At 37.5% G+C, this 27,560-nt stretch overlaps 1 protein-coding gene across 1 annotated transcript in view; it reads right to left on the bottom strand.

Annotated features, from left to right (window-relative positions):
• The window catches only part of LOC140230478 (unconventional myosin-IXb-like), a 77,879-nt gene extending 54,853 nt beyond the window's left edge, over window positions 1-23,026 (bottom strand). The window contains exons 1-4 of the mRNA XM_072310631.1: window positions 22,193-23,026; window positions 18,647-18,741; window positions 6,662-6,824; window positions 1,838-1,938 (exon numbers count right to left, since the gene is read on the bottom strand). Coding sequence (XP_072166732.1) covers window positions 1,838-1,938; window positions 6,662-6,824; window positions 18,647-18,741; window positions 22,193-23,026 — 1,193 coding nt within the window. The remainder of the gene's footprint in view (window positions 1-1,837; window positions 1,939-6,661; window positions 6,825-18,646; window positions 18,742-22,192) is intronic.
• Between the last annotated feature and the right edge of the window lie 4,534 nt (window positions 23,027-27,560).

Consider the following 27,560-nt stretch of genomic DNA (forward strand, 5'->3'; position numbering starts at 1 on the left):
TGTACAAATTTTGTGCACAATTCCTTTTCAAAATGAAATCGATGTAGAAAGAGTCTGATGCATCACCTCAAGAAAGAAAAGGCTTCAATGGCACTTGATCTTCATTCAACCAATTTTAAGAAACTGGTAACCTACCTTCTAACACTCATCAATCCCAAATTTCAATGTATATCATTGTTTGGAGTATTGCAAAAAAAGCTTGCATGGAACATTTGTGAAAACTGCCACGAACGGATTCTACAGGTTGCATGTGCCATCCCATTTCAAACAAATCTGAGCAAACCATCAAGGTATTAAGAAGACCACGGGCAATTTGTTTAGTTGTGTGCACTCTGCAGTCAAATAGAAGATGCACTTATGTCGCCTGGGTTGACACATGTAAAATGTCTTTGCTCCATTGTCACATAAACACAATGAAAAGTACACAGAACTTGTATCAACCGACTCAGAATTGATCCCGAGTATCAGCCAGGCTGGGATCTGCAGTGGCAAGAGTGTGTTGCAACTTGATAAAAGATTTCCAAGGGATTTAACACCAATGAGCAGCATGTGTCTGCTATTACTGTGGTGTGCTCTGCCAAATTTATAGTAATCTAATTGCTGTATCATTGTTCTATACATCTACAACATCAATGATATGACTCAACAGCTGATTTTCTGAGAATCCATTAAGAATTCAAGGATGATTAGGGGCAAAAAAGAAAGAGAACAAAAATCCAATTGCAAAATCAATAGGCCAATAAAGAAACCACACAAGAGGCCTGCTCATGTGGCACAATGCCATTTCTGTATCCCCAAAACATGACAAAAATACGATACTGCAACGCATGTTCTTTCTACACTATTTGCTACAAAGTTCAAGGTTGTGAGAGCAAAAGATAGAAAACAAAAGGTTTGGGGTTTTTTTTCACAGGATATGACGAGCATATTGCAATGACTGCATGGAATGTCGAATGGGGAAAAAATGTACCACTATTAATACAAACTACATCTTTGAGATACGAGAAAACAATATCCTGTTCCTCAAAAAAAAATCAACAACAACTACAACAGAAGACCAGTAAATCTAGTGCTCCCCTGAGCAATGCACTTCACCTTTAAGGCATTCCACATGATAACGCAAACTCTTTCCAAAATCTTGAGATTTGGTGATTGCTGCAGGCCCCTCGAGCAATACTTTCCTAATTTGGGGTATTTGAGACCTGCCCTGGAACCCCTATGGGGCACCGGCCACCACTCAGGCAAAGTAAAATCCCCCCCCCCCCCCATGATTCCTGTCAAGTTTGCTCAAATGCAGGCATTAGTTTTCGAAAAGAAGAAGCTGAAAATGTAAAAAGGTTTATACACGACAGACAGCAGACGACCCAACTTTGGAGATGCTAGATGGTTAACGATCACAATAGTGCATCTTGAGCCGTTTGGCCCAGGTGAGCTAAAGACAAGAGATAAAATACCCTCAATTCATGTCTAATACCAATTGATTTGATTTCAGTCACCATTGTAAATTCAGTCCAACAGGTTAATATCTCATACCATAGGAAAGTGGTCCATTTGAATCATAACAAAGAGTGTTTAAATTTACAACTTTCTAGGATGCTAAAATTTGGCCATAAATCATTCCACAGCTTTCTTGGCTTTACTAAACTGTACGCTTCATACGACTTTCACAGCACAAATACAGAGAAATTGTATGAATGAGTTCATGGAACAAAATCTGTTGACACACATTGATAGTGTGAAGTATTAAAGAAAAGTATCAAAATGTTCAATCCTAATTTTCAGTCATCCTTTTTTTTTCCCATTCCTCCTTTGGGCAAGCCAAATGCTATCATCTTACCTTTTCATCGTTTCCTTGGAAAATCCAACCATCTCCATGGACTGCTTCAGACGTCCAAACTCGTAAGCCTCGTCTACGCCTTCCTGGGTGTAACATTTGCTCTGCAAGTCAGATATGAAAAGCAGCTCAAAATTCTGAACCAACTCTAAAAAGGACTGAAGTGACTCTTCCATTTTTTTTTTGGTATTTTGTATTTTCTCTTCTTTTTTTTTTTGCAGAGTCATCAAAACAGTTATTTTTGGAGAGTGATTTTACATATTTTTTAACTCTTACTTGCAGAAAGTGGGAAAAACTGTAATACATCACTTTTGACAACATAAGCTTTCAGAGAATTTCATCACGTCACCTGACATACGACCCAGAATCTCTCTATATATTCATTTTTAGAATGCCCAATTCTTCTAAGCCCTTCCTTTGTCAGTTTACTTCAATTCCACATACAGTACTTTTTTCTTCACTCTCATTTTGCATGTTCAACCTAACATGGAATGGAATGAAATGGAACATGTATGGAATAGTTCATATTTCAGGTTAAACTGTTTAATTTCTCCTAATGATGTTCCAATAGCAATCATAGTAGTAGATGCATTTGCTTTATTCGCAATTTTTTCAAAATTGTTATATTAACACATACCCCACCCTCCCTCAAAAAAAAAAAAAAAAAAAACAGAATAAGATAAAAAGAAAGGACAAAGGCATTGCAGAACTTTACCCTTTGAGTATTGGACCTGGAAATGCCATCGATACTCTATTCTACAGCCGTTCTATGGGGAATCTACTAGAGAGCATAGATTGTGGCATCAAAAGCTTTATCCCTTATATCTATCAAATCTTTCTCAAAAGGGACATTCAAAGAGATCAGATCAATATGCTTTTGTTTCTGCCGATGATAAAGTTGTATCCCATGATATCGAAAGGTAACAAGACATTTAATGTTGCTGTAAAGTGGATGAGAAATGATAACCTATGTTTCTTGCACATAATATGAATGCCACAAAAACATAAGTGAGTGTACATCAGCGTGGAGAGAAGCAGTCCCCCTACCTACAGCAACACCAGAAAACAAGGTGAATGATGCCAACCCGTCATGGTTTACCCCAGGTAACTAGTAGCAATAGCCAGGAGGTATGAGAGAACTGTTCTCTTACCTCCTTGGCAATAGTAAGCAAATGGTATCAACCAGGCACGTTGTGCCATACGCTTCAACGAATGAAAAACCCATCATGTGTAGAAAATGTGACCGTGCACCTCAAAACGAACATAAAGTCGCACACACTGATTTTGCGTGAGGACTGCAAATAAGTGAAATGGGTCAACCTAGCCGAACTTGACTTTTTCATATTTTCTGAAAGAGCGGGTCTTCTTTTACATTATGCTAAAATTTGGTATCATAAAACGGGCAGGAAAGTGTGTTTTTTTAGCAGTTTATCTCGAACACTTTTGGTAGAATAGTGTGATTAGGTGTGTCTTTAGAATCCCTTTTTCATTTCTGAAAAACCTTGTCCACACTCTTCACTTTCAACTGTAATAACTTTTGAAAGGATAGTGCTACTGCTTTGAAAGTTGGCGTTAATTATGGACAGAATGTGTTAATGAGGCATGCTTCATTTCAGTTTAATCTGATAATCCCTTCATTGTTGTTACCCTGGTGGTTTACTTCCTGTTTTTTGTCCCATTCATCGCACAGCCAGCACGGTTTGGTAAAGATTATGCGCTTGAATAGACACTGTACTTCAGAGCCTCTTTTCTCAGTTCACACTTTTCCCGAGTTTGTGCTTTCTTTCCAATATTTAGATAGGTTAGGAGAGTCCATTTTATTTGAGTTATACATCATTTTAAAGCTTAAAGTCTGCTCTTTCAGAATATGGTCTTAACTAAAAAATCATGTCTGGCGACTTTTTGTTTGTTTTGAGGTGCAGGGTCACAAATGGTCATGCTGCAATGTACATGTACGTACATGCAGAAGATGTAGATAGAAAGACACAGAGGGGGGTGGGAAGCAATGGAGAGCGACAGACAGGACAGACAGACAGACAGACAGAAACACACACACACACACACACACACAAATACATACAGTTCCACCTCGATTATCCGGCCATGTCAGGACCGGCGCTCATCCGGATAAGCGAATTGGCCGGATATGGGAGACACAATGTTAATGTATATAGCTGTCGTCCAAGCTGCCATCCCAGTACACTGGCAGCTAGGCAGGTAGCGTACCCCGCAAACGGTGGTGTAATCTATGCTAGCCTGCGCAAAATTGTAGTCCCTTCTTCATAAAAATAAAGTATTATCTTTATGTGAAAATCATACATGTTTTACCTCGTTAGATATTGAGAAACCTATCATGCACATCTTATGAAATTAGCGAAATAGATCCATGAAAGTCACTGATTTTTCTCAATTTTTGGATGAAAAAAAAAGTCCTTCACTGCGTGAACGCGTCCGGATAATAGAGATTTCCGGATAAAAGGAGGCCGGATAATCGAGGTCCAACTGTACATAGTCACAGCAGTAAATAACCACACTGTACAGAAAAGATGAGAAGAGAGAGAAAGAGTGAGAATGTCACACACTGACACACAAATTGTATGGCAAAGGAAGATGGAGAGAGAGATGGAAAGGGAATTTAAGGGGTGAGGGAGAGCAGGGAGGGAGAGAGAAATTATGAGCAAGACGGTGAAAAATAATTGTTACACTGATGAAGGAATCCGATGATAAATTTGTCATCTTTAATGGAATAATGAAAGGACTCCAAGTTTCATCAGCCCGTTCTCTATCTATGTCGGCTTTCACGAGACTGTATGGAGCAGAGCATCGGTCGCAACCAAACACAAGAGCTCCGTTGGCAGTTTGCAGTCAAGCAGCCCATCCAGCAGGATACTCTCAATTAGGGCATTATGCAAAACATGACTCCCCACATGTCAACATTCTTCTAATTTGCTTTCAATTAAAGACGAGTTAAACACACCCTCTTGGGTAAATCATCCACAGCATGTCTTCGTAATACATAAACTCTGTGTATATTATTATACACGGAGCTTCGGTAGCTTGTACGGTATGCCGCCGTGCAGCTGCATGGGATTTACAGCCAGTGGCTTTACAGTATATTTTTCAGCGGTATGCATTTGAAATTTTGTGGAGTCAAAGAATCTATTAAAGCAAAACTACCTTTTTTTTTCCTCTTTACAAACAAAATGCTCCCCCTAAAAAACACTACCTGCAAAATGTGCAGACTGGATATTTGAAGGATTCAAAGAAAACAGTGGTTTATTGAGTGAAGATTTCTCATCCCGAAACATAAAAAAAAGTATGTTGTAAGCAAGTTCATTCTATGTAAATGAGTACATACAATTATGCCAGCTAAACCACATGTGAACTTTTGTTGGTAATGAAGGGGGGGGGGGGGGGTAATGGGAAGGTTGTTGGGGCTTGGACCAGACGATGTATGACTTTCACTTTCATTATCACCACTACTCCATATCCTTGTATCAATAGTTAAGTGTTTCAACGACTGATCCTACCATATTCAGATCAAAGTGCTGGGGGGGCTACTTGTTTAAAGTGGCAGCTAATAAAATATTGACTGCTGAGAGGGTCACAGTGCAAATCACTATGCCAAAGTGAAGCTCACAACAGATGGATATGGATAGTACATCATTTTGTTTTTCTCAGACTCTGACGAAGAGCACTTGACTATATGATGCATCACGCATTACCCCGGGGTACCGTAGTACCCCGGGTAACCGCGTTGTGTAGCGCCACCTCACGTCCACTCGAGGACAGCCAGGGAAAAATGCATGCACTGTGTGTGCATGTACATAGTCATTCCCATGCCACTGCATGTTATACTATGCGTGCAAGGAAGCTGCGATACCACTAGCGTGTGCTTTAGAGCAGTGCAGTGCAGTGGCTAGCGCGTGCTAGTTCCAGCACCAAAATAATTTCCTCTTTTTGGCACCCAGGATACAAGTACAACCCTTTAAAAAAAATAAATAATTCAACAAAATGGATGATTTTTATTTGGTACCCCGGGATACCATTTATGTCATCATATTCTGCCGGAAGACATGAAGAATTAATGATATTTACCTTTTAATATCTCTCAGTACTAAGTTCAGAGAATGTTCACCATTCATGAAGAAACTAAAGTCCCCACTATACATTTGGGGAAATTTCCCTTTCAATCATACCAATCAGAAACAGACTTTGGTTTGCAAATATGAGCTTTACAAGGCATAGAGTTGATGATTGGCAGCATACATGACGTATATCAGACGTGTGTCTTTGGCTGCGTTTATCTTAAAATTTGCTGAGGCAGAATCACAATCCTAATTTGTTAACGCGTTTGAGGCATTTTCAGAGGTTAGATAAACGCAACCGTGTTTTCAAAAGCGTTCAGAAACGGCATTTTGAAACATGTTTGAGACCACGATTGCTGTTCTGTGAGTAGATAAACGCAATGCCATTTTTGTGTGTGACTGATGAGGCATGTTTGCTGGTACGCAGTTGACCATTACTTCCCGGGTCGAAAGGCGCAAAGTAGCTGCGCAGAGACAACACTCGAGTTGCAATTTCATGATGGTTCGATAAATGCGACACCCCCATACTTCTTTTATCGCAAAATTTATTTTCTTACTTGTGTTATTTGTATGCCATAATTATGATTAATGTTTGTATGCTAATACTTGAAATCAATAAAACATATTCAAAAAAAATAATAATAATAATTGCCTTTCAAACCACGTTCGCAAACACCATTCCAAACGCATTTTGAAACGTGATTCTCTCTCTCAAGTAATAGATAAATGCAGCCTTTACCTGGTTGAGATAGTAGTATTCCCTGGGGTCCTCCAGCCAGAGTGTTTCCCTCTCCGTGTCCGTGGCCCCCTTCAGGAGGTAGTAGAAGACATGGTAGTTCCGCTCGTTGGTCGCCTGCGACACGACGCGAGACTTCTCCAGCAAGTACTGCTCTACGATGGCACTGAATGAGTGGGATTTACATCGGACCAAGATATGGGAATATAATATTAAGTCAAAAGTTGCACAAAGGAAAAAGATTTTAATTTTACTGGATATTTTACAGAGCACAGCAAATCAACAACTCATTTCATAGATTGCAACCAATCACATGTTTTACATGGCTACCACATAGCTATGATCTGTAAAATGTGCTGAGTACATTCAGGTAAAACAAAGATGCATTTCATGTCATTTATAACTCATAACTGCACTCATAAACAGCAACAACAACAAAAAAACAAACAACTATGAATTGAACTATAATGATACATTGTGAGAATAACAGTAACAAAACTTGCATAATAACCATTCTCTATCATAAATTTAGAGAAAAGCATGATCAAAATTGTCAACAGAATATAAACTTATTAAAGGTGTAACAGCAAACAAAATCCTCACAGCATTGATCCTCCAAATATTCTTGCTTACAAACACATCAGATCACCTAAATTCATTCCATCTTCTAGAAATGTTCATGTCTTCCATAAGCCATATAAACCAGTGTGTTTCTGTATCAAACTAGACATATCTTGTACACATCTAACCAATTTTACATTGCAGGATAATACAAGGGACTGGAAGGGAGTCTTTGGAGAAGAATACAATACTGTGACAGGTCTGTTATTTTCACGTACAGATATTTATGCGAATGAGGTCGTCACAGACATTTTTGAGAGATATTATTTTTGCGAATTGACACCCAGGCTAGCATGAGAGCACTATCACCCCTAGTGCTAGGCAACATTTTCACGTGAACAGTGATTTGTGAAATTCATGAAAATTAAACCCTCACGAAAATAAGAGCTTGTACAGTAAATAGAAACAATGTGTAGCATGATTTCTAGCACAATTGCTAAAATAACAACAACAAAAAAGATCCTGTGGCATTTCGGTCCATTACATCATACACAGAGACAGAATGTTTGGAGAGACGGTTGTGACAAATGTACTGAATAATGCACACTTTTTCTCTTTTTTTTAAGGATTTTCAGATCAAGAGGAAGCAAACTCAGAATTCGATAGGGCAAAGAAAACAGTGACAGTGTACTTTTCACCTGTCTCACTGACTAAACAGTTGCTATCCTCATAAATACACTATAACAGATGAGCCACCCGACTTTCACTGAGTTATATCCAGACTTAGCCCCATATATGCACTGTTTGTCTATCACAGGTGACAAAAATGTTCATCATCTGTACAGTAAGAATTTAATGCTTTCTTGAATGGTGTGTATCTCATTTCATTTGTGCACTTATACCTTGCATGCCAATATCAATTTGTACACACTGTTGCAGAAAAAAAAAATAAGTAAATGAAAGCATTCATATTTTAATGCTGAAGCTAAATACATTGTATTTGGCTATTATAGGCTATATCTACACTGCACCTTCCTTTAGAAAGAGTTAAAAAATCTATTTACCAAAAATCCCAATGTGGAAAGGATTTTTCATTTCAAATGCTAGGTCATACCAATGTACCGATGAATAAGGTTTTGTTTGTATTGCATGTGCATTCACACATACACTTGTAATTAGATCAGTAACATGACTATTGCCTTTGATTGAGAATACAAATGGACAATATCCACAAACATCATTTGTATCCTGGCTGGGACCCAAGGAACGGATTTCAGCATCATTAAGTCAGGACATTATAAAATTTAAAAACAGTTGTATTTCCAGGCACCAGGCAGAAGACTTCATGAAAAGCATGACCTCATTGCCTGTTATATGCAGCTGGCTTCAACAAGAGCAAACTTCAGCATGCTATTTCAGGCACCATACCACAATTCCTCACTTTTATGCACACCTTTATTTTCTCCCTCATTTTTACCCCACTTTGTGTGGGGACAGAAATGATGGGCAGTTCCTTCAAAAACAAAATGGTTCCTTCAAAATGTTAAAGTCTGCTTTAACAGCCTAAATTTGTACTGAGGAAAGTACAAAATAGAAATGAACCTATGGCATTTATTCCAAAAGGAAGAAATCATTTATGTACAGATAACACAGTACATCTAACATCAGTTTCAATGAGCAATACTTGGGAGATGTAGCATCATTTGCCCAAACACAAAAACATCCTGGCATATGACAGAGCTGCAAAATACGCTGAGGAATTGAACTGTAATAATGCCTCCAGAACCCTTTGAGGTAGAAACAATGAACACTACACAAACATGAATCAGTGTACACTGTTTGGATGTTTAATATGCAGATACATACATGAATGTGTTTTGTCTGAAGTATGTGATCAAACTCAACAACAACAACAACAACAAATTCATACCAGAATTCTTCTAACAGCTTTACGCCTATACATGTTTGTACATGTGCAGATACAACTGTACGTATATAGGCAAACAAATCTGCAGTTGTGTCATGTTAACATCGGCCTCAAAAACCCCGATACACTCTACGACAAGATAATTGTAAAATGTTTATAATGTTAGTGGATGCCAGGACAGTCGCAACATAAACACAAAGCCCTTTTTTTCTAGTCCATGTAGCCAACCCGCATCCAGTAAAGCAATCCAGCTGGCATCTCCACCGGAAGAGCTATCGCGGCAGGCGGACGACAACGTCATAATGACGAGACGGAGATTTTCCACAAGGGAGGGGCTCAGAGACACAAATACAAACACGCATACATCATATCTTGACAGTGATGCTCATGCATGCATACAGTGAATATATACACTTATACAAATACCACATCAGAAGTGATGACACTACATACGAGGCATAGCATCACGATCATGAACAGTGTGTGTATGTACCAGCATGCTACCCATGGATGACGCAGAATGAGTCAACATCAAATCACCTCATGAGAGACAGAAAGGGGGGAGGGAGAGGTGGGGAGGGAGAGATGGAGGGGGGGGGGGAATGGGGGGGCAGTCTGGATGTCAGGACCGCAAATCACAGCAGTAACATAACACATCAGATATGTGATTTCTAGTGGGCACTCAATAATTCAGAGAAAAAACATATCTTTAGTATTAACCTTTAAATTGATAGACTTCGCAACCCTTCTTTGTTTTTCACCTACATTCATTGTTTTACTCATTACGCGGTTTTGAATTGAAAGTTAATTTCTCCACTTCGTTCAATGCCCTATTCATCCTACAAATACACTGTAAATTCTAATGGATTCACATTGCAAAAACTGCATATCGTGGCGCAAGATGTTCCATTTTACCAACAACCTTGATCAACGAGGCACATCTCATCCACACACATGCAACATAGCACATCATCCTTGCAGACTTAAACATGTAGGCATAGCTGCCAACATGTCTGCATACAATTTACTAGTCATTCTTATCAATTTTAAATAGTGGGTTGTTTTGCATAGAGGCTCACAGTACATATCATTATCATACAAAATCATTAATATGCAGATATTTCACGCTGCCAAAATGAGAGTCACACATGCTATTAACAGTACTAATTGTTACTAAATTTTAACATAGTTGACAGCTACAGAATGTGTAGGTCTTGAGGGTCTAGTACCCCAACTGTTGAGATACACTGTATTTGAGCTGATCTATAGGATGACATTTCAAGTTACATTGAACCAATTTCTGTGTATTTAAAGATAGAACAAGAGATGACAGCATAGTCTATTAAAACTTCTACCGTAAAACGGGGTGAATAGGGACAAATTTAACGTTCTAATGATTTTATTTTTTTTCATGCAGCCCAGAGACTTAATCTTATGTGGGGATTTTATGTCCACCTAAAATACCTTTAATTTGGTATTGTGAAAGAAAATGAATATTTTGGGGAAAAGTATGTTTTTTAATAAAATGATGCTGTCCCTGTTGACCCCAAATTTGGGGTCAACAGGGACAACACTAATTTTGATCCAAAAATAGCTGTTTGGAGGCATTTTTTTTTCAATCCATCCAATGAATTGGATTAAGGGAACAACTACAGAGTTTAAAAATGATATACAAACATTTAAGAGCAATCTATTCAATTGTTAAATCAATCTTTAACAAAAATTTCAACAGCCCAACAAAATGAGCTGATATAAAAAAATGTGACCCATCAGGTCAAAGGTTAAGATTGAAAAGTGAGTCAAAACTTTACTAATCCATTGAATTGCACTCAAATATTAACCCACTTCTTCTTTAAGTGGCAAATTATGATGTACAATCTTATTCATACACTCTAAATTCAGTGTAACTTGACCCTTATGATGTCGGGAATATTTTGGGAGTTCTTACAGCAACTATAAGCTGGCACCTATAGTACGGGTCTGACCCAAAAAGATGTGTTATTGGCATTAAAATATGCAGAAAACAGAGAAAAGGGTCATGAAATACAAGTGGAAAAGTCCTAGCCTGTCTTAGGCAGTGAAAAAAAATCCCAAGAGGGTGGGTGGGGCCGGGGTTCCCCGACCCTTCCTCCCCAAGTTAGGGTTAAGACAGCAAAGTTCACTCTCATCTATGTATACAAAAGTGAAGCCACATATCCAAAGATCTTATTGCTCTCTTGTCAAGAGCTTTAGAATAAAAATTCATACTTTTGGAAATAGCTGGACATAACAAACATTTCAGAGCAATTTATGACAATATAATAGTTAATTATACAGAAAATTTAAAGGGCCAGTCAAACGACACCATGGTGTCCCTATTCACCCCAGTCTAACTGATTTTTTGCCCAAGAGAAGAAAAAATGTGCTGTCACAAATTCCTGTTGAAATAATGATTTCAAATTTAAAGGTGTGTTGTAGTACCTAATAGGCTAGATTCATGAACCTTTTCAGCAAATTTCATTAATCAATGGCCACAGGAGCAGAAAAGTTTTGACCGCCCTGATTTTTTTGTGATTTTTTGAAAACTTTTTATTTGGACCTCCAGTACCCTTTTAAAAAATTTTCACATCAGGAGGACCACTTATTGGACACTGTTGGATGGTCCTTCCATCCTGTGATAAAAATAAGAAAAAAAGTTCAAGCAAATTTGAAACATGCACATTCAAAAAACTTTTCTCGGTTTTGTCCCTATTCACCTCGCCGTCCCTTTTCACCCCGTTTTACGGTACATAGAGACAATCATTGCAATATTAACATTATCAAACAATGGTAAAAATTAATATTTGTAGATATACGAATTACATCTCTTCTACTTTGTTGGTGAGTTCCTGTCTTTGAGGAATGCCACCATAAAACAAAACAAAAACTTAAGTTAGTTACTAAACCTACATCTTGATAGTATGAATTATGCAAATCTCGAATTTGTTTGTTGCATTATGAAGAAATTGACAATAGGCAATGTGCAATGTATTTGTGATTATTCAATGTAGAGTTATTTTAGTCTTTATGTAGGATGCAGAAACTAATTTTCATTTAGTCACTGTTCTGGTCTTGCATATTAATTGACAGTTGAGCCCTTGTGGCAGAGTTGAACTCACAATTATTCACACTCATCTTGACTATCAAACAGAGCACACTATCTACAGTATATATGCAAATTATCTGATATATCACAACTCAATTCTTGGTGGGTTTTTTCCCTCTTTTTCTTTCCTTTCGGCCACACGTCCTCACAATTACTCGCCTCTGTATCATAAGTAATGGCTAATAGCATGCCATAACAAGATCTATTCGAAGCTCAATGCCTAGTTGTGAAAACAGTGGATCAATAAATCAATGAGGCTTGTTTAACTAGCCTGGTGATCTGCCTTGGCTAGTGTACAGCTTCAGACACTTTACTGCACTAAGTATCAGTAACTGGCTTAATTCCTGGAGTTTCTCATATATTTTATGTGTCAAATTATGTAATTTTTTCCCTTCTTTTCTTTTGTATCACATACGCATGTGTATTTTGCGGGAGTATTTCCTTTTTTTGAAGTGGACAGTTGTTAAAAGCTAGAAAACAGAAGATAGTATCGTAAATTGTAATAAAAAAATCAAATTACTTTTATAATGCTACCGCATGGTGCACTCTTTCGAGGATAAGTTGTTATACATTGTAGACCTACATGTTATGTACTGTAACTGTCAAATCTTGCTCTCTTTTACAACCAATCTATGTGTAGGCCCAATATGTACACATGTAATATGCATGATTTATCTGAAGACACATCCAATGTACAATGACTGTAGGTGTACCATCTCAATTGCTTTTCAAAAAGTCTAGACACTGAAGCACTGGACTGACATTGTCCTGATTCATCTGATTTGAAATAATCTATTTGATTTTGATCACAATGTGGAATATCAAGTAGTGGAGGGGATAATCAGGGTTAGTGCTTAAACCCACTAAAATATATCTTTATAAAAGATGTCTTTATTATAAAGACTAACACCTAACTGGGACCAGGGTGTGTTTATCCCAGTACACAAAGCACACCCTACAACATGCACAGTGATCTCCATTGATTCGTCTTATTGGATTGCAGGATCCAAATAAACACTTTGATTGCACCCTCAGATACCAAATGATATTGAATTTTAATGACTCAATCAGCCTAATCAAAATATCTTTTTTATCTTTTGTTATGCTACATGTACCAACTTTGTGTAATAATGATGCTGGATAGCAAAGCAATGATACATTTTTTCTCAATCAGGAGTAACTACTTTTTCCCAGTCTTTGCAAATGTACATTGCACTATATACTGCACGAAGAAACAGACACAAGCATCTCCCATGCTGACACTTTAGGAAGATGCTACACGTATACACTGTAGTCAAAGATCTTGCTAACATGTACACATTTGTATTTGTAACACTTTAGATCTAAAAACTTGTTATGAGACAGCCCATATAAATTAAATCAATAAATTCCTGTGATGGCACATTTCAAATACTGTATGAAATGGATTAAATCTGTCCATATGAAAGATTGGTGTTTTCACTACTATGCTCAAACTACCCTTCATAATATCATATTTTTTTTCAAACACTGTATCTGAGTAACTGTATCTGCGTTAAACAGTCTCAAAAATTAGATTTTTTCTTCTACTCTTCATTCTCCATGCTCTCCTCCCCTTTCACACACACACACACACACACACACACACACACACACACACACACTCTCTCTCTCTCTCTCTCTTTCTCTCTCACACATACAGTGTACACACACACACACACACACACACACACAAACACACAGCGGTATACCCGTTATATTAACTGCATGCAGGTGATGACAACATTAAAAACTTATCAAGGATCATCATAAACACTGAAGATAACATCTGCCGCACTTGCTTGAACTATGCGCAATGCCTGTAATGAGTAATACTTTCCTAGTGATAACTAGTGATTGCTACAAATGTATACATCACAGTGTACTCAAATCTTCAAATGACCACAGAAATAAATGCATTAAAGGTACTGTTTACGATAGGGAGCGGTGATTTAAAAAATGTTCAAGATATCGCATTTGATGTATGTTACAGGTCAGTTGTATCATAAAACATCCTATCATGTAAAAATTTTGCAATAAAGCCTAAAATATAAGGAGATATCACTATTTTTTTCAATAAACCATAACTGTAGCCAGTTTAGCCTAGAACATTTTTATTATAACTATTGTTCTCATTTTGCATATCAAACAATACTTAACATTAATTATACTGATTCAAATTTTTACATTGGTTGTTATCATCCCTAAATCACATTTTAGAACTATTTTGAAGCACTAAATCTAGGTTTTTGCTTCATTTGCAAATGGTAAGCAATGTCTTTTAAAAAAAAAACGATTCCTCAGCTCTGTCCCCCATTCCTCCCACCCCATCAGATCTTACCAAGGACTGTCCGGAGACAGAGTCACCGGCCTACACACGCCAGTGACACTTGAAAAATGTCAATTAGCATGCCTAAGATTACTCCACTCTCCACATCTTTCCTGTCCAGTTGATGAAAAACACCCATCTGTGGAGAAGTGGGTGGGAATCGCCTTGAACTATAGGCCGTAGATGGACAACTCTCGAAGGGGTCTTTAAGAGGGTGTTCAGATAGTTAAAAAAAAAAAAACAACAACAACAACTCCATTTGCAAGCATGTCTATAAGACACATGTCATGATAGCATTTATAAAGTTCACAGGTTAAGCTCTTTGATATGACGCCTTGAAAGAGGAAATCTCACTTGAAATGCACCCACAGACCACATTTTGGTATTACTGATGAAATGTGATTCTGCTTTATTATTACGTATTGATGATCTTGATTAAATCGATAAAATCAATTAGCATTGAAGTCATTTCTGAACACGCTTGTAAAGAAGATTATATGACCACGTGAAACACAAAAAACCCAAAAAACAAACAAACACGCAATCTACTCTGGACAATTTCAACAAATGCCTAAAATGTTATACATGTATATATGGACATTGCTTGTAAATAAAATTACATCATTCCAAGAGTTTACACAGTCTAGTCCCCTTTATTCTAAACCTGCTGTGTATTGTCCACCAAATTAATTTATCTGAAGTTGCTACATGGCACACGTGTCGTAAATGCACTGTGCACACTATTTGTTCTTCGTTATAAACTCACTGAACTGGTAAATCAGAGAGTTTATCTTGGGAAAAAAAAATTAGTGATATTGCAATGGAAACTTGGCAGAGCTATGAAAACTTTCTGGTTCGGATGTACACTTTACACAGCCAGGAAAATGGTCATAAGAAACTTCCTCCTCTTAATGGCTTTCATGTGAAATATCATAATATGCTGAATCAGGTCAGCAGAAACTTAAATGTCAATGTTTATCAAAGAATATTACAAGATAATTACCCTATGCACCTTGACTGATTAATTATATAATTTGATGTGGAGTATCAAAATAGAAATGACAAAATAAATTTGTGGTTGTACATTAATGTGATATATCCTTATAATAGACAGATACCACAACATTCCTGATGCCTGTTACTAACCCATTTAGAGTTTGGTGCTATAATATCTTTATTACAGTTTATTAATAATTCATTTTCAGTGTTTCATAAGGTAAAGTTTAAAAAATAACTCTTTTAATGCGATCCATCTATACTTCATACATGTTTGTTTCTGTTGCAGATTTTCTGAAGCTTCTTTAGAATTGGTGAAATTATTCCAGTGATTCTTGAAATATACAACTTTTGTTGTTGTCTATTTTTTGAAGATTCAAGGGTAATTTTCTTTCTCAAATTGGCCATTGAATACTGTGAATCTCTTCTTGATTTTGTGCAGATTTCTCAATAATTTGTTCTTGTCAGTTCCATCAAATCTTTCTTCAATGATGCAGGGAGAGAGGTACTTATCATTTTAATGATGACAAGATTATAATTTTTGCACCAAAAATCCCCACAGTATTAACTTTGCAAATAGGTGGATGTAGTGACTGCCATGTTACTATGACTTCAGAATCTCGGGGGAAAAATAAATACTGCAAGGACCACACTGCAGTCAAACTAAGTCACTCAGAACCTAAAGGTGCTCATACATGTAGTTCCACTACACTGTCACTTGCATTATCTGCATTTTATGTCAAAACACATTGATCATGTCATAATCAGAAATACACTACATGTAATCTACTTGTACAATAAAATGTAATATTGTAATCATAGAAACCATGTCGCAAGTTACAGGCACTGTCTAACAATATCTCCAGTTTGAAAACTCTGAGCTGCATGATTATTCAAGCTGCATGTACCAGTATCTTTCACAATTTGTTAATATGAAGCTATGACCAAAAAAAAAATAAAGGTTGAAAATAAAAGATCTAACTGCCTCAAAACTTGATAATCTGTGAATAACATCAAAAGCATACATAAAGCTGGAGGGTTTTTTTTTCTGTGTGTACAGTTTTTTATCCATTTGAACAGCATCATGTAGTTCAGTTCAGTCAGCTAAGCCACCATACTTTTAAACAGTATAATTATGTCATTAAATTCATTAGTTCAACTGTCAATTACTGAATACAGAATGCCTAAAGTTTCATAAGTAGAAATTACGCACACACTTTAATGTCTTTTTATACTAAAAAGCTCATATGAGTGATAAACCAAATACTGTATAAGCCATATATTTCTCGAGTCTAAATTTTCGCAAATCAGAAATTCCCGACGATTTCGTGAGTGGATAAATTCGCGATCGTGGAGTCTTGTACTGAACGGAGAAATGTACACGTGTATGTCACATCCACATCGGGATCAGAGTCAATATTTTCATGTGTCTTTAATTTCGCGAATAGCACCTGACTCGCGAAATTCGCGAAAATAAAAACCTTGCAAATATTCGGCGTATACAGTAAAAGTCCATGTACAATTTCTTTATAGAATATTGAAGCTGGATGATATCACCATACAGCACACCATGTTACGATGCAATGGGATGAGCAATAGAACATGTATGATGCTGGTAATATAATGTAATTGTGTGAAGTTTGTGTGACACGTTACATCAATGATGAGCACTCTTAGGCACTACAATATAAACTTTGGTCCATGAGAATAATAGAAAGAGTATCTAGATCACATGGCATAAAGGTGTTCTCTATTGCATTAATTAGCATCTGTGTGTCATTGCCAAGGCAGAGAAATGATGTACATTGTACAATGTAGGTCATATGAAGTAAATAGCATGATGCTCAGAGACTAAAACAATCTCAAACGCAGTAGCAAAGAAAGTTTTCTGATCCAACACGTCCACATTCAGAGCAACAAATAAGAACAAATGATGTCATACATTTTAGAAATATCTAATTCCATTCATGACAGTGGTAAATTCGTAAAAACACTTCTCCAATCCAGCTCTCTTTGCTGTTTGTGTATTTGTTTTGTTCTCTAATTGAGTCACATTCAGAAACAAAAGAATATGGCATGCTAGTTATTCAATTCTGGTGCATTCCATTCCACACACAGGGGGGTGCTGCTTACCCATTACTTTCTATATTTTCTGTATTTATTGAACATCTGCAGAATGGGAGGAAGGTGCAAAGACTACATTTTGGGGGATGTATATTTAGAACAAAATGACATATTAGCACGACATCTGTCTTTCTGCATTCCCTTGCCAACTTTTTTTAATCTTTTTTTTGATATGAAGCATCAAAGCAAAGGATGAATTAAAAGAAAATAAAAAACAGATATATTCACAAAATGAAACCAGTCGGACCACATTGAAATTTCATTCAGCATATATACATTTTACAAAAGCCAGCACACAAAATCTTTCCAGAAACATGTCAATACAAATTGTATTCAAGCAATTTTGAAGACATTCTATTTCTCTGGTAACATCTCATGCCTACCCTTTAAATATTTGATCATAATTATAGGTTTGTGCAGCAGACTGGTAAAGCCAAATTCACATACGATGTACAGAATTTTGACAGTCAAAACTTTGTAAGCAGTAACTTCCTGAGAGCAAAATCTTATCATGTAGATTATATATAATTGCATATTGCAACAAAAAAATGCAGCAACAGACATCACATCTCCATTTCATATCATGATGTTATTGCATCACTGCTATTGAAGTTTTCACCATGCAAACAAATAAAAATTATCGTAAAATGCATCTCAGCAGCTAAAAATGAACCAAATCCAGCTGTATAACACCAGTATTCATACAATGTACTATTAAACACATAAATGCACTTTTACACTGTACTTTTTGGGTGCAATTGCACATGTATGACTGGACAATAGAAAAAAAAAATACTATTCACCATAAAATACCTTACAAAACACAAAGCTACATCTTTATATTTCAAAACAGAACACAACTCAACAACACAGAACCCAACAAGTGGTTAAGAAGGAAACAGAACTTACCCATGAACTGTGCCATTTTCTCTGTAGTTGATTTGGATGAATTTGCCAAAGCGACTGCTGTTGTTGTTCACGACAGTTTTTGCATTCCCAAATGCCTGCATTAGATTGGAACATAATCACATTATAACTAATTATAGCTGATTGACAGATTGTAATCTTGATCCTAGAAGGGGTATTTTGTGGTTACAATATTCATTAATGATACTCTTCATTTGTGATACCCTTCATTAGCTACATAATTTTCTCAATCGCATATAACTGTAAAACCTTTAACAGCGCCGGCGCCATTTAATTTCTGTAACAATGTGTCAACAACACTGTGCTGTTGCACAGCACAAGCTCTATATGATCGTACATGAAATACATGGAGCACTATCTCTATCTCCAAATTACCAGGTAGTTTTGTAGATTTTCTCAGCAATTGTTTAATGTTGAGAAAAGAAATATCAAGTTTTAACTCTGAAATTGTGTTTCTATTGTGAAGTGACATTTTAGTCATGATAAAAAGGGAAAATTTAAATGTGATTACTGCATTAATGCTTTGCCTGTGCTTTAAACATTACCAGAAATGCACAAGTCAGCACCGAAAGTGTGACCCACTGGACCTCCGTGTATTGCGCCTGGGTGCGTTAAGATCACTTCATTACTGTATACGCCGAATATTTCACAAGGTTTTTATTTTTGTGAATTTTGCAAGTCAGCTGCAATTTGCGAAATCACAAACACGCGAAAATATTGACTCTAATGCCGATATGAATGTGACTTACGCGTATAATATTTCTACGTTCAGTACAGGACTCCACAATCGCAAATTTAACCACTTGTGAAATTGTCGGGAAGACCTGATTCGCGAAAATTTAGACTCGCGAAATATATGGCATATACAGTAATTTGCACATAGTGTAAAGGCCTGACCAAGAGCAAATTATTGTTATACAGTAAATGCTAAATAGGAGAATTCAAAATCACATAATGCATTTTGTATCAAGATTGTCCAGTGTTATGCCTTGCACATGACTAGGCCTAATTCTATACTAAAATATGCAGTGGTACATGTATGTCATCTTTTGTAAATGATTTCTGATGTACAAATGTTAATTCATCATCATGAATTATACATTATATGGTGCAAACATGGTTGTTTAATTAGCTATTAATTCAACTAGAAGTCACTAGGCAGCATTCATAAAGGTCGTTTGAATATAGTCAGAATGGATTATGCAAATTGTCTGCATAAATGCCTGTAATACACTGTAGATTGAAGTACGCAGACAGGCATCCAATACTGAATGTGTGCTGACATGCACATGTGAAAGGTGTGCCTATTTTGCACAGTTTGTTTTTAAGAGTTCATAGACTAAATTTAAACCATGGCTTTGATTCAAACTACCTTTGTGATGTCATGCCATCATCTCCTCTAGCAAAAATTGTGTCTTCTAAAAACTTCCAGCTAAAGAAAAGATGTCATCAACTGATGTCTTGGGTGAAAAGAATAAAGAGAAGGTACTACATTACATTATCAATTCAACAGATGATCTTATCATATTCCCCTTTCATTTTTATAACTGATATTGAAAATGATCACAGTCTCCACAGTGAAGGAATATGAAAGGCTCCAATATGCACCCAAAGAAAAACAAAGAGGGAAAAAAGAATCCCTAGCCATTCTCGGCCACTTTTCTTTATCACCAAGGCTGTTTTGTCCCACGATTTGGCCTTGGAGACTTTAAGTGAATTTGGGACTTGCCTCAAAATAGTTCGCACATATGACGACAGCAGCTCCATTCTTACATGACTTTCCGACCAATTCACGCACCAAAAATAGTTGGAAAAAGCTTTCTGCTTCGACTGACCTAACCCTAGAGCATCTATTAATGGATTCTTTCAGATGATTGATTTTAGCTGCTAAACTGTGCCCTGGGTTTGGGAATATAATACATCTAATACTCTATGCTGCAACTGGCCAAACAAAACATTAAAAACTGCCCCCAAAATAGAACATCTAATGCTTTCACCGACACAAACTGACAGTTTTGACAACAAGCGAAAGAGAATGGAACTGCTTTTAGTACATAATTGAAAAAAAAAGAAGAAGAAAAACTCAGGCTGTATAAATATAGACTAAAATTCTGCAAATTTTGCAGTTTATTTGCTTCCTACTAGATTATATCTCTCATTACAGGCAGTAACATGACCATATTTTTCGTATCAGCTTTTACAATGTACAGTGTATGTCTACATGTATTGACAGGAAAATCAAGCTGGTATCAAATGTGTCAATTGTAATATGAAACTTAGCTTATACACAGGATACAAACACAATTTCTTTTAAAGCAAATTATCTATGTTACCGAGTACTTCTTTAGCCCATTGATGAGGACGGGCTAATTTTGCTACAACACGCATTTCCCATAGACCCCTGCAGGAGTATGCACGGGACTCGTCCTCAACAGGTTAATATACCGTTTACCTAACATTTCGCAAGTTCAACTTCAAAATTCTTGTCCACACTGGTTATTATTTTTCTAATCATTGTCTACAGTTCCTACTTATGCATGCAGACATGTTGTACTTGAAAACACAAGTATCATTACTGTCTGGCTTAAAGATTGTGAAAACAAAGTGAGATATTGGGTGTATCAATGCACGGAGATTAACTCTCCTATCACCATCAACATCATTAATGTGTGCAATCTCTATGCAATTTTTGGATGGGGGTCCTCGAAGGGTCAATTAGGGCCTACCATCATCACAACCAGCTGGTGTCTGCTTGGCTACAAATCATTATTCCTTTAAAGAAGAGTCCTCAGACCAAATCTTCATGCTATTGACATAAATACTGTATTAGATGAAAGCGCCACTCATCCCCCCTCTTAAAGTGAAAAACAGAACAATAATGGTTCTCACTCTTTAGTTTCAGGCTAGAAATCTCTATCCACATAATTTACCATTTGCAGATGAAACAAAAACCCAGCATTAGTGCTTTAAAATAGTTCTAAAATGTGAGTTAGGGATAGAAACGACCACTGTCAAAATTTGAATCCGTATAATCGATGTTAAGTGTTGTTTAATACACAAAATGTGAACAATAGTTATAATAAAGATGTTTCCAGACTAAACCGTATACAGTTATGGTTTATGAAGAAAACCCCTGATATCTCCTTATATTTTAGGTTTCATTGCAAATATTTCATATGGTAGGATGTTTTATGATACAGCAGACCTACACATATGCATCAAATGTGATATCTTGAACATTTTTGAAATCACTGCTCCCAAAGGTAAACTGGACCTTTAATATAAGTGGTATGCAGCAAATTTGTGTTAATTTTCGAAAGCTCTGTAAGTCTATTTGAGTCCAGAGCAGACAGACACCTGTAACAATACCCAGTCACATGAATGCTTTAAGGTGATTTTGTAACATAGGTCTACTGGATGACTATCAGAAGTACAACTGCATATTCTGGATATTGCATTATAATCATGAACACAATACGAACACTCCGTGGATTAGCAGATAAAGGAACATGCACAAAACTTCCCTACCTCAAGCACTGGGCCAGCCCCAAGAAGAGTCTGTTCCACCCCACTGGCCGCTCCTTTCTGGCTCAGTGCAGTCAGGTGGTGGATTAATAACGTAGTACTCTCCGTCTTTCCTGACCCACTCTCTCCTGATATCACAATGCACTGGTTCTGTTTCTCCTGAAGCATTGTATGGAAAGCAGCGTCCGCAATCGCAAATATGTGAGGGGGCAGTTCCCCGAATCTGTGGTTCTGATACAAGTTGACATACTTTGGGTTGTAGATGGGAAAGAATTTGAACGGGTTTACAGCTATGAGGATTGAGCCGACGTACGTGTAGATCTTCCCCTTGCGGAACCGCGCCGAGAGATTGTCCAGGAGGGTGGTCTCGTTCAGGTCCGGCAGTTTGCATAGGTCATGGCAGTCCCCCGATGCCGAGGGCTGCGGGAAGTACCCGCTGACAAAGGAGTCGATGCTCTGCATGTCGGACATGTCGGGCACGGAGCCCGGCGTCTCGTTCACCCCGCGCAGAAAGAAGCGATAGTTCGTCTGGAAGGTGGCCGCGTCCTGCTCCTGACCCACAAAAACCTTGGGCCAGAGTAATTGCACTTTGACGGGGTACTCTGCAGGGTCCAGTCGGCGCTCCTTGCAGCTCTGGCCGGAATCCTGGCAAACCTCGGCCAGGTAGTACTCCTCTGGCCGACTCAGTGTCAGCTTTCTGCACAGGATGTCCAGCAGGTCGGCGGTGCTGGTCTGCTTGGTGGCGTCGATGACCACGTAGTGCCGATCGGGGTCCACAGTGCCCGGGTGAACCCTCACAGCATAGACGGTGTCATCCACCCCAACCCCTTCCGCCATGCCGCTATCGGTGGTCTGCACCTGTTGGTCCAAGTGGAATCACACATTAAACATTAAACTTGACATCACTGCTGCATCAAGCTGGTCAGACAGGGTGTCAAGGAGAACCTGCCACTTTAATATCGGTACATTTTGCACCTTCTACTCAAACTTTCTCCCACCTCCCTTTATACTTCATCAACACAATATGCACTTAAACTACCAGTTTCAGCTGAGTCAAGAGCAAACTGTATGATCTGTGTGAGTAGTGATGTATAATATGGCATATTAAAGAGCTAACTTGGTTCATGTGAGGTCATCCAAATGTCATCCAAAAAAAAAAGATACATGACTTACAATGCATACATCAAAATATGTATCATATATTCATATATATGTATACACAAATATTATCTACTGGTATATATATATATATATATATATATATATATATATATATATACACACACATATATACAGTATGTATTCATATTACACAGTCATGAATGTGCACAATACACACGACATCTACACCTACCTCTTCTGTTTCACTGAGTGAAAATGAGCATATCGAAACTTATCTGTGTCTCCACATCATACAGGAAGTTAAAGAATAAGAAACTGGACACTTCCAAAACAGCACGCTCTCCACATTAGCCAAGTGCTTTGTTTTTAAGCATGACCCAGTTCACTGCAGACATATGCATTTTTTTTTTCTCTCTCTCTTCCAAAGAGAGCAAAGAGCACTGATTTTAAACACATGTGTCTTTTAAACAAGGAAACTTAAATTTTATGGCTGAGCAACTGACTAGTCTCAGAAAAAGAGAGAATGTTTCCACATCAATGCCACTGCATTATCTGCACTGTGTAAATGAAAATCAACGTAAAACTGTTAGGGCAGTAATGGTGTACAAACATGCATTCACTGTGCTTGAGAGTATCTTTGTCTTATCCCCCAACAGAGCTACCAGTAATCATCAAACAGAGAAGCCACTCTAAAAGGTGGCAACCAAACTATCCTGATATCCACGCTGACTCAGATTTTTTTTTTTTATTGTCCTCGTTTCAAGAAGTCACTGACCAGAGAGAAGACCCTTTGAGTGTGTGTGTGTGTGTGTGTGTGTGTGAGCAGTTAGTGTGGCCAAGTAAACACTGTCCTTACTCATGTGTTTGAACTCTCCTCTTTCACACCCCCCTTCATTCAAAGGGCATTACCACTACAGCCTCATCACAGCACCACAGCCTTGGTTCAGTGTGGGAATGGTGTGTTCACGCCTTAAAAGTGACGCAGTGCAAACAGACAGAGTCATCCGGTAGGCCTGCCATGAACTTCATCTTATGAATGAGGGGAGCATGTGTGTATTGCTGTTGCACCCGCAGGTCACTGACATGACACATAATTCCATTGAGAAGTATCCAGTTGTGTTGGTGTGTGTACATTTATGTGTGTGTGTTGAGTGTGTGTGAACACATCATACCATATGCCACAGCCTGGTTATCATATCCTCCTCGCTATGAACACATCCCAAACCAGTTTTAGTTACTCACTACATATACATTTGGTATATTAGCGAATGTGAAAATATTATTAGTTCCAAAAAGCTCTTAAAAATACATTTATGACTCTTTATTTTTCTCTTTATACTTTCACTTCAAGGAGAGAGAAATGAGCAGTACTTGAGCACAAAAATATTCACATCTTGTTATTGTCATAACCCTACTTCCTTCCTTTTGTTTTCCTTGCAAAGTTGTTCAAAAAACCCCAAAACATACACCTTCATTTACCTAGATATGCTTTATTAGTATTCTATAAATGGTCATTCACAGTCAATAGCTTACTTTTAACATTACCCTTTGCCTCAAAATGTTTGATGCCTTATGAACTGTAATGTTGCTGATAAGTTGTATCAAATCTAGCAAAAGTTTACAACATAACTACAACATTTTGAATTTGGTCACTTGTTTTCAAGAGCACTGATAAAATAGAGAGATTCTTTAGAATATTTATATACTGGTTCTTAAGAAATATTACGAAAAACTCATCTGTGGAGAATATCAGTCATACTAAAATCAGTTTAATAATTGCAATGGTATATATTTTCCTGTGGTTCATTTCCCTGCCAAAACAGTCCTAGCTGTTATACGAATTGATGCTCCTTTTTCTCCACTCATTCAAATCTACAGCGAGAGGTGGCACACACAATATCAATTTATCCATCTGCCTTTACAAATCTCGTACCATGGCAATTGTCTGCAGACAAAATATCGTGACCATTCATGCATGAATTTGGACTGCATCCTTGGCACTTGTGAAAAATCCATATAACCTAATCAACCAGACAGTCCCCTATTGTTTACCATTGGGCCATAACCTCTAGTAATCACCAATGTATTACTTTGTAAATAACTCTCTGTATGTATACAGCCTATGAGAAGACTGTAATTAATATATTTATGACAACACTCGGGTATATTGGGCACTACCATTACGCAGTATATATCTCTTTCCAATTTTCTATATCTCACAATCTGTTGTTGCTTTTTTATCTTTCCTTCTTGTTCAACATCTCCCTCTGTCTTCATCTCTCACACTTTCTTTTTCTTACCTCTCACCCTCTCACCCTCTCTTTTTCTCTCATTTCATCTCGTATAAAAGACAGAGTAGATAATAAAGACAAAATCCTGTAATGCTGCATTTTCCCAACTCAGAAAACATGGTAGATCACCCAACAGTTCCTGAGAACAACTTAATAATCATATATATATATATATATATATATATATATATATATATATATATATATATATGGGTTTTTTTCTCTCCTTTGAGTACAACATCGATACATTGGAGAGAAGGTTGAACCTACAACTCAATACTTGATATGATACCAATTAAAATAACAATCAAAACACAATGTGCTATTTCTAAGCATGTGCTGCAGCAATCTTTCTAGGAATATTCCATGCAATGCAGGTTGGTGATATCCTCTTGATTGGGTACCACCTGGTATAATGTCTGACTGCAAGATGCCCTTTCCATTCTATTCTCAAATTGAGATTATGCTTGAGATGTCATCACAATACATTTGCGTGACACAGCAAAACACATATATTCCTGAAATTGTACCAATCCTATCCCAGAGGTATTTGTGAGTTACATACATTGAAAATGTATCTGGTAATGTAGGTGCTAATGTTTCTTTTAAAGCAGTGAGTCTTTGATAGACTTTTCATTTTATCAGGGTGTAAAAAAAAATAGTTAATTTTTTGGGGTAGCCTCCTGAAAAATCATGGAGGTTGGGCAGCATAGATAGACACAAGGTAACTCATTTTGTCTTTACTAAATATAGATGCATTCTGCATGAGGTATGAACAAGGGTAATGTTTTACTTCCTTGGCAAAGGGGTATCAAAATCACAGAAAAAAGTGCAATAACAGCCAATTTTTTTCTCAGCTGACTGCATCATTGTGGAGTTCAAGATAGAGTATTTTTTTAAACAGTTAAAATGACTTTGATATACAACTTGATATTGATTGTGCTTCAGAATATGGGCCGAAATACTGATACACATACATAGGTATCCATATTATAAACAAATACAAACAATATGTAGGGACTATACTCTGTATCACTTCCACTGATTCCAGACAAAAGTATACATAAACTGCAGAGAGTATAACTTGAAACCATACAGGGACTTATACGGCGTTTGAAGCCGCACAAAATGCGAGAGGCCATGTTTCCATTACGAAACATATTGTATGGATATACATTTGATACATGTAGCAATGCACACAATGGTACAGTAGAAATACCATCATACGCTACACAATATGGCACGATATGCATGTCTACAGCATCACGACCGAATAATAAGCAGTTTACTCACATGAGCGAATTCTTGCGGGAAATTATGCCGGCACGCCACACACTTACACCCATCTTGCATGGCCTCCTCCCGCACTAGCATCATTTAATAAAAGCGCATCACTGCACCTCACCGATTGCATCCACTTTGGCCTCAGCACCCCTTAAAGAAAAAGGGGGGGGGAGCACTACCAAATGCCTTTCTTTTCTTTCCCCCCTTCCTCAGCACATAAGACTACTCCTCTTCCTTATACCGCCCCTTCTCTCTCCGGCACAGCTCACATGAATGACTTTCCACTAGCTCTGAACGCTCAGGAGAATCTGGTTTCACGTTCAAACACAACACTGTGCACACACGCATTACCGCACTACCGGCAGATCCACACCCGACCACTCTATAGACACTGAACTCTCGTATTGATCCAATAGAGCTGCGAGATTTCCTCTCGTCTGTGTCCCACCTAATGTCTTTCACAATAATCCAATAAACTGCATCACTATTATCCTATATATTGGCAAATCTCCCCCCTCTCTCTCTTTCTACTAGCGTACGTGTTTGTGTGTATGTGTGTGTGTGTGTGTTTCTGGATCCTTTCTTGTCTTCTCTGCCTTGATTGGAATAATTAAATAAAAAATATCAACCTCTCACTTGTTCTCCCCCTCACCCCCCCCCCTTCTCTCTCCGAC

The sequence above is a fragment of the Diadema setosum genome, chromosome 7 (genome assembly GCF_964275005.1).
Source record: "Diadema setosum chromosome 7, eeDiaSeto1, whole genome shotgun sequence".
In the NCBI taxonomy this organism is placed as follows: Eukaryota; Metazoa; Echinodermata; class Echinoidea; order Diadematoida; family Diadematidae; genus Diadema; species Diadema setosum.